This window comes from Microtus ochrogaster, linkage group LG3 (genome assembly GCF_000317375.1).
Source record: "Microtus ochrogaster isolate Prairie Vole_2 linkage group LG3, MicOch1.0, whole genome shotgun sequence".
NCBI classification, from domain to species: domain Eukaryota; kingdom Metazoa; phylum Chordata; class Mammalia; order Rodentia; family Cricetidae; genus Microtus; species Microtus ochrogaster.
The window spans coordinates 44341595-44349706 of NC_022029.1; the positions used below are offsets into that span (position 1 = coordinate 44341595).

The 8112-nt window shown below is 47.9% G+C and overlaps 1 protein-coding gene across 1 annotated transcript; it reads left to right on the forward strand.

Moving 5' to 3' along the window:
* The first annotated feature begins 3021 nt into the window (after positions 1-3021).
* Prr15 (proline rich 15) lies at positions 3022-6094 on the forward strand. Its single transcript, XM_005360833.3, has 2 exons — positions 3022-3487; positions 5011-6094. Exon 2 carries the CDS (start codon positions 5166-5168, stop codon positions 5541-5543), a length of 378 nt encoding a protein of 125 aa, XP_005360890.1. The 5' UTR covers positions 3022-3487; positions 5011-5165; the 3' UTR covers positions 5544-6094.
* Positions 6095-8112: the final 2018 nt, after the last annotated feature.

Genomic DNA, 8112 nt, shown 5'->3' on the forward strand with positions numbered 1-8112 from the left:
GTGAGGCAGTCACATCTTGCGTCCTCGGCTTCTGAGTCATGACTGCAGACTGAAACTTCCCTCTTGCCAGAATTCTTATTGCCCTGCCTCTGCTTCCTGCCTGGTCACCCTGCCCATACTTCCTGCCTGGTTACTGGCCAATTGGTTGGCATTTTATTAAAACTAATACAAGTGACAGGATAAAAGACCACTGTCCCACAGCAAGAAGCTAAGGAGGAAATTTGCTTACTGCCTTGCTTTCCAAAGCTTGCTCAGTTTGTTTTCTTATGCCATCCAGAAACAGCACTGCTCACAGTGGTCTAGGTCCCCCACATGTCAATCATTAATTTAAAAAAAATGCCCAACAGACTTGCCTCTAGGCAATCTGATGGAGGTATTGTCTTTCAACCGAGGTTCCTCTTTCCAGATAACTCTAGCTTGTATCAAGTTGACTAAAGGTTGGCCAGGACATCATGGTGGCAAGAATGGAAAAGAGCTGGTCACATCGCATTGTAATCAGGAAGCAGAGAGAAATGAATGCTGGTTTTCTCCTTTCCCCTTTTCTGCTCAGTCTTAGATCGCACTTCATGTACTGTGACAGCGTAGCTCTCAGGTGATGCTAAATCCAGTCTAGCTGATAGCACAAATTAGCCATCACACTAGTCTGCGGTCTGTTGCCATAGTGGCTAAATGGACTAAGACCTTGCATTCGGGTTTGCACTATTTTGCAGGCATGGTGCCACTCATTTGGACAGAAGATTCTGGAATAAGGGCAGGTAATTGACATGAGAGATGATTCTGAGAGAGCCTGCTTTACATGTGTTTTAATTAATTACTTTTCCATTGCTGTGATAAAACATCATGATCAAGGCAGTTTACAGAAGGAAGATTTTATTTGCTCTTATGGTTCCAGAGGGATAAAAATCTATCATGGACAAAAGCATCAGGCATGGCAGCATAAACAAGAACTAAGAACTCACATTTGAGCTAGAATCAGTAAGCAAAGAGAGCAAACTGGCTATAGGGTGTGGATATGGTCTCTGAAAGCCCACACCTGGTGACAGCTTCCTCCACCAACGCTTTACCACCTAAACCTCCCCCCAAACAGAACCAGCAACTGGGAACGAAATTGTCTGAGACTATGGGAACACTTCTCATTCAAACTACTACAATATTACCTGATGGTGAAATATCAAGACATATGCAGCTTTGTAATTCAGAGAGACATAAGCTGGACTCACCTTCTTGGAAATGATATTTAAGGCCGTGAGCAAGACAGTGATCATCAGAAGGGCTGAATCTCAACAAAATCCAAAGTCATAGTGGCTAAGCTCTAGCTCTGGTGCTGGGTTGCCTCATCCCGCATCCTGGCTCTACCTCCACAAGGTGTTCTACCCAAAGTACCACTTACATTTTCTGTAATAACTACCAGTTGTTGTTAGGATTGAAAGAAAGAACACATAAGCAGCGTGTGGCATAATACTGATCGCTTTGGAACAGAGATAGATAGATAGATAGATAGATAGATAGATAGATAGATAGATAGATAGATATGGATGGATAGATAGATAGATAGATAGATAGACAGATAGATAGATAGATAGATAGATAGATATGGCAGCTTGCCTTGAGATTATCAATGCGAAGGGAGATGAAGTAGGAGCCACCATGGAGGGAAAGAAGGCACAAAATAGAGGAAGGCACAAATAGAGGAAGTTGTTGATGTTGGCATTGCAGATCGACCAAGGCAAAGTATCAGTGTGTGCTTTCTCAATCCCAGGGATGCTGAGAAGCCATGCTGGTGAAAGAGGTGAGATGCCACACCTCCATGTGCGTTACAGTGAAGTGTGTTGATGTCAGCCCAAGAAGACAATACATCTGAGAACCAGGCAAAAAAGAAATATGGTTGGTTCCGTTTGAAAACCAGGCTGACAAGCAAGCAAGCAAGCAAGCAAGCAAGCAAGCAAGAAAGAAAGAAAGAAAGAAAGAAAGAAAGAAAGAAAGGAAGGAAGGAGAAAAGAAGGGAGGCTTGGAGGGAGGGAGGGGGAGTTATTAATCTCTGGTAAGAAACAAATCACTGTTCAAATACACAGAGCTGTGTTCCTCGTATTTTTTTATTTAAACCAAACTAAGGCATCAACAGAGTCCTTGTATGTTTCTCCTCCTTGGTGTATTGAAAGGCTCTGTGAAATTCCTGCCTATCAAATCCACATTGCGAGGGAGTTGAGTAGGTGTCCTGTCTCCCACCAGCTTTACTCTGCAGAAAGTGTTCTGTCTGGACTGCGTATCTTAGAGGCCAGGAGTCCTACTTGTATGTCCGTGAGCTCCAAGAGCCCAAGAATCATTCTTTCAAGACATCCTGCAAGGCGGTGGAGCAAATTGGAGCTTCTCTTTCATTAGAAAAAAATGTCTCCTCAAATACTGTAGTCAAATAATCACCTAGCTGAAGTGCCCTGCGCAGTGATGGAACCCACTGCCTCTTTCTCGCGGTGGCTCAGGGCTGGAATTATATTTCGGGAAGCTGTCGGTTCGATGGACACTCAAACCTGAATGATAGTACCATGGTAAGAACCAGGACAGACAGGCTGCTATCACGTGGCGGTTAAGCTAGAGTCAAAACTCCAACCCTGCTCCTTTCCGCTTCAGCAAGCAGTCCTGGGCAACTGTTTAACCTTACCGTGCCAAAGTTTCCTTGCAGGCCTGGAGAGGGTCACAGTGCCCAGTCCTGGGGTGCTGTGATGAACAAGAGGGTTAATCTACTCGGTACTAGGAATAGCGCCCAATGACAGCAAGGACATGTTTCGTAACATTCAGCCTTTTAACTGAGAGCGTTTGAAACTCTCCAACACGTCCGAGTTTAAATCAGCGCTTGGAATTAGAAAACTTAAAAGCCTGAGACTCAAACCGTAGAGCGAGAACGGAACACGGACAGGGCGCGGCTCAGTACAGCTTTTTCTCCAATCAGAGTCCTCAAGACTGAAGTCACGTATGCGACCTCGTCCAATCTGGTCCTTAGGAGGGCGGGAACTCCTGCGCCTACCTGCACCTGTAGCTGGGTGGCCGCCTCCTGTCCCACCCTGACCCTCCCCGCCTCCGCTGTTCTGGCGTCTTCAGTCCTTTGGCCAGCCACCAGCAGGTGGGCAGATGTTTCGGTGCGTTCCTACGGACGCTCAGGAAGAGCGAGTGCGCAGGAGTCGGCGGCCGAGGTTCCATCTCTCAGCGGCTCGGGAACAGTGCAAGCAGGGAAAAGGGACGCGCCCCAGAATGTGAGACTCCCACCAGGAAAAGCTCTGGGCTTGCCCTGGGGCAGCGGATCTGACAGCCCCTGCGACCTAAGCGGACCGTGCTGCCAGCCCTGGGTTGTCCCCGCAGAGTGCGGGAATCAAAGGTGTTGGGCCAGACCAGCAAGAACGATTCCTGCATTTCTCCGAAACCACGCCAACCGGCACAGCGCCTAAGCTTCAGGCAGCCCCTAGACGTCCCTTGGTGACCCTGAAAGTCCCTGCAGGTGAGCGAACCAGAGTCCCTCTGCATTTGACTAGACAGACCGTGGAGCTGCGATGTCCCTCGGGAAGGCTGCCCCACGCCTGGTGGTGCCCCTCCTCCTGCTGCCAGAGGAGAAGCCCCCAGAACAGTGCTCTGCCTACTTTTACATTATTTGTCATCTTTTCCTTGGGCAATGCTCACAAAGTCTTTCCCTGCACACCAAGTTGATCTCTGTGGAGAAGAAAGTGTCGGGTGGAGGACCACGGCGTAGTGGCGGACCACGGCCACCATTAATAAATGCCTTGGGGGCAAGGGTTTGTTTTTCCAATCTGCGAGGAAGGAGGGAGTAGGATGTTTGCAAACCGCACTGCAGACGATGACTGAAGGTGTAGGCGCCTTTCATAGGGAATGAATTTTGGGCCGGTTCTGCTTTCGAGTTGGGGCATCCTGGGGAGGAGATAGTGCCAGTGGCTGGCACTGTCTCCTGTAGGCGCAGAGACTTCCTCTCTCTGGGCAGTTCCGGGAGAACCTGCAACAGCAAACGGGCGGCCCAAGATTAGATTCCCTCTTTTGAGCACTCTCTAATCCTAGGAGCTAGCCACAGCGCGTGGGATGCGGAGCTCGGAACAGAAATCTAGAAATGGGCGGTGCTCCAGAGCCCTGCCCACTCTCGGTGGTCTTGTCCAGTTGCAGGCTCCCGGAAAGTGTGCCAGTGGTCTGGCTTGCAGTATTAGAGGTTTTGGGGACCCGTTATTCACTGGAAGAAGAAGGATGTTTTTCTGGAGTTCTGGTTGTGCTCTCTCCTTTGGAGGATGGAATCGCGCAAGAGAAAGTACCAAAATTCTTTAGTTTATAACTAAAACGCTTGAGAGTTGGAGAGCTAAGGAAGACAGGCTTGGGCTCGCGGCCTTCCTACCATCGCAATATTGGCCTCTAGGGAGTTAAAGGAAGAGTAGGATGGCGGTTTTCAAAGGAAGTTAAGTCTAGACGGCCTCTGAAAGTCACAAGGCAGAAGTGGTTTGAAGCAGTTTGGTGTAAACACAACAATATGCTTGGCCGTCTGGCTTTCTCACTTGGATACACTCCCAAGCATCATCTTTCAACATCGTAGGAAAAGGTTTTAGAGAAATTTGGGTCTGTTTGAGCTATCTTCATTGTTCACCTGTAATTGGCAACGTGCTAGGTGGCCCACCCCGTTCCCGCATCACCCTCCCCCCCCCCGTTGCTCTACTGAAGAAAAGGGCTTCAAAGGCAGGTGGGCACCTATAGTGGTCCTACAGTTAGGCAGAGTGGCAGGCTAGACCATAATCCTTTCGGAGCCAGGTTAATGAAGATGGTCAGGCCCTCCACTGGGTGGCTACCGCACTTACTCGGGAGCTAAAGCAAAGGTTGAGGAGATTTTGTAGGTCAGGCGGTATCCCGCTGGAGGTCACTGGGTTCACCGTGCCTGCTGCAGCGCCGTGGCTTGGAACCCCAACTCATAGGAAAGGGGAATGGGGAGCCTGTTATTTGACCAACTCAAGTTTTGTTTTCCTCCCTGTGCAGGGCGTTCCTCGATTCCCACCAGGCAGCTTGCCAGCGTGGAAGAATCCTTCGGAGGGCTGGAGTGAACTATCTTGAGACCACCAAGTCGGGGGAGGGACGTCCTGGCCTAGGCCCTTCCCCACGCAGGGCGAGCGTGGTCCCCAAGCGTGTGGACCATGGCGGACAGTGGCGGCTCCACCAGCAACTCCAGCCCCTGGTGGAAATCTCTAAGCAGGAAGAAAAGCAAAGAAGTCACCGTGGGAGCACAGCCTCATGTTCAGCCAGAGGCGGAGGATCACATGCGGCCTTACTTGGATCGGACTAGCAGCTCTGGAGAGAACCAGCACTCCGATGTCCTTGTGGACACGGGAGAGCCCCCCGGGTCAGATTTGGGTGAGGAGAAATCAGGTAACAGCCGGCGTAATTTGAAGATCTCACGCTCTGGCCGATTTAAGGAGAAGAGGAAAGTGCGTGCCACACTGCTTCCCGAAGGAGACAGGTCCCCCGAAGAGGAGGCTGATTTTCCAGATGACCCCCAGGAAAACAAGCAATAGCCTGAGCAAGCTTCCAGGACTGTCTCTCTCTGAGGAGAGAAAAACACTATTACCCGAGTCCTGGTCCTTGATGTCTTACTCAACTTCAGAATATTCAGGGGGACAAAAGCCTTCAAAGATTTAATTTTTTTTCTAGAAAATGAAGTGTCAGCTGAGTCTTCAATAGTCCATGACTCAAAGACGAGTAAGTATTATTTGTGGGGAGGGTAGACAGTTGCTTCTGAGGAAGTTGGCTTTTTAAAAAGTTGTTCTGAGGCATTGCTGTTGTTCCTGTCACCTGTGGGAATGAAAAGGCTGAATGGCTCTTTCAGAGGCAACGAGTATGTGATCATCTCTTTGACTTCCCAAATGAGGAAGCCATGCCCTTGCCAGGGACTCCGGAGAGCAAATTACAGTACTGTTTATAATGACTGAGAAACTTTAGGGTACTACCCTAGATTTATTCTTATGTTAAGGGATGGAAGCCCCCCCCCTCCAGTTTAGAAGCATTCAGAAAGTTGTTTTAAATGAGGACCGCAAAGCTGTATGCCGGTTTATTGTGCACTATTAAAACTGTTGAACTGTAAGACTTAAGGTGACTTTGTGTTTTTTCCTATTCTAACTCTGAAGCTCGTCCTGCTGAGAAACAGGCCTGCAGGGTCCCCAAGTGACAAGGTTAATTATTGGCCACACAGCTACTGTTGGAAAGCTGCTGGCCCAAGAACTTTTCGAGAAACCGGCAACACCCAGCTGGAACCAGTTTGCCAGATATTTCAATTTGCCAACCAAATTCAATAAAAGGGAGGGACCAGTTCATGCTACCTAAACTCTCCTGTTCCTTCGGTGCCTTTCCACAGAGTAACTCACAAAGCCAATAATGCGTCCTTTTCGGTACCCATTGTGAGCCCCGCAGGAATTGTCCAAAAACATTTTAACGCATGGGCTGAGCTCATTCACTTTGTGCAGCGCTGCCTCCCCCACCTGTTGCTTCAAAGCCTGTGTCATTTAGCCTGAGTCCACATTCATCTAGTTTCAAGGAGGCCTTTGATCTGTCAAGCCGAAGATTCTTAAAAACAAAATAAAACAAAATCTACCTGTTTGTTCTTATTATGAACTTCCAGCAGAGGAGGAAGCAAATACCCCCTGCTTTCAGCAAATTGCTAGAGTTTGGTACCCTAGAGAGAGGCACCAAGAACTCTTCCCTGCACAATCCCTATCAAATGCGGAGACATCACCCTCACCAGAAGGGCTGTCCTTTTTTTAGTCAGTAACAAGGAAACAGGTGGAGAGGCTCCATCTTTTATATGTGAAGCCTGGGGTGTTGTTGTTATTGAATTATTTATTTATGAAATGGTAAAAAAATGTTGGCTGGCTAAAGACATCTCAGAGATATTTGATGAGGATGGCTAACGCGCATTGACATGAATGGCGAGACTGGGCTCCACCGTACATAACAGAGTTAATGATCTGATACCTCAGTTTCTACATACCTAAGACCTTCCTCCGAAGGAAAATCCTGGAGGCTACTGCCCTGGTGATTACAAATACCTTGCATTAGAATGGGGGGCAATGCATTTTCCCTCTTATTGTTGTTTTATAATGTTTGTAAGTACGACAAAACTTTCAAAGTGCATTTAGGACAAGAAAGCTTGTGGCCAGTATCTCTGGCGGGAAGGCTTCTTGGATGAGGAAGATCTCCCACGGTTTTAAATGGACTTCCTATGTCTAGATTCAAATGAAGGAGAGTTGATAAATCAAAATAAATGCAAGATTGTGTAGTGATGGGGCATGTGGACCAGAGTGAGCAGGTAGATGTTGAGGAGCGAGGTTCTGGAGAAACTTCACAGGACAGCTCAGTTTCAGCTTGTGGGAAATAAAAAACTAGAATAGGCATCTATGCAAAATGTCTTCTGCCCTCAGCAAGACCGCAAGTCAAGACCGTTCTCATCTGTAAACTTGGGTCTACACTTGAACAATTCAAAAGTCTTCTTGCGTTTTCATCAACTGCGTTCTAGTTTCAGGCCTGGAGCGATGGCTCAGTGGTGAAGAGTACACTGGCTGCTCTTCCAGAGCTCCTGAACTCAAATCCCAGTCCACACGTTAACGTTGACTCGCAACCACCTATCACTGTGGCCCAATGGGATCTGATGCCCTCTTCTGGGGTGCACATCTGCATTCAGACAAAACACCCATATACATAAATAAATAGGTCTTTAAAAAAAAAGAATTCTTCTGCTTCTCCTTCAGAATTCCTCTAAATCTACAAAAGCGCTGGCATTTTCCCAGCTTCCGTGTGTGGTGTTGGATCCCGTCCAACTCTGTAATTGTATGGCTATCCAATCGCAGGCCCAGAGCATAGGACTTAAGAACACGACATCCTTAGCCCACTATTCTGAAAGGAAGCCCTGCTCCAGGCAGTTATGACACTGAGTGCAATTCACAGTCTGCCACTGAGGTTTGTAATTCCATCGTTCTCAGGGGCTCCTGAATTATGCATCAGGAAGGACACACTGATTTAATCCCAAGTCAGGGGAATCTGAAACCACACAAAATTGGTAGGATAATAAGATCATGAGTAAGATAAGATAAT

Coding starts and splice junctions, on each gene's coding strand:
- Prr15 (XM_005360833.3), top strand. CDS start 5,166: ATGGCGGACAGTGGCGGCTCCACCAGCAACTCCAGCCCCTGGTGGAAA.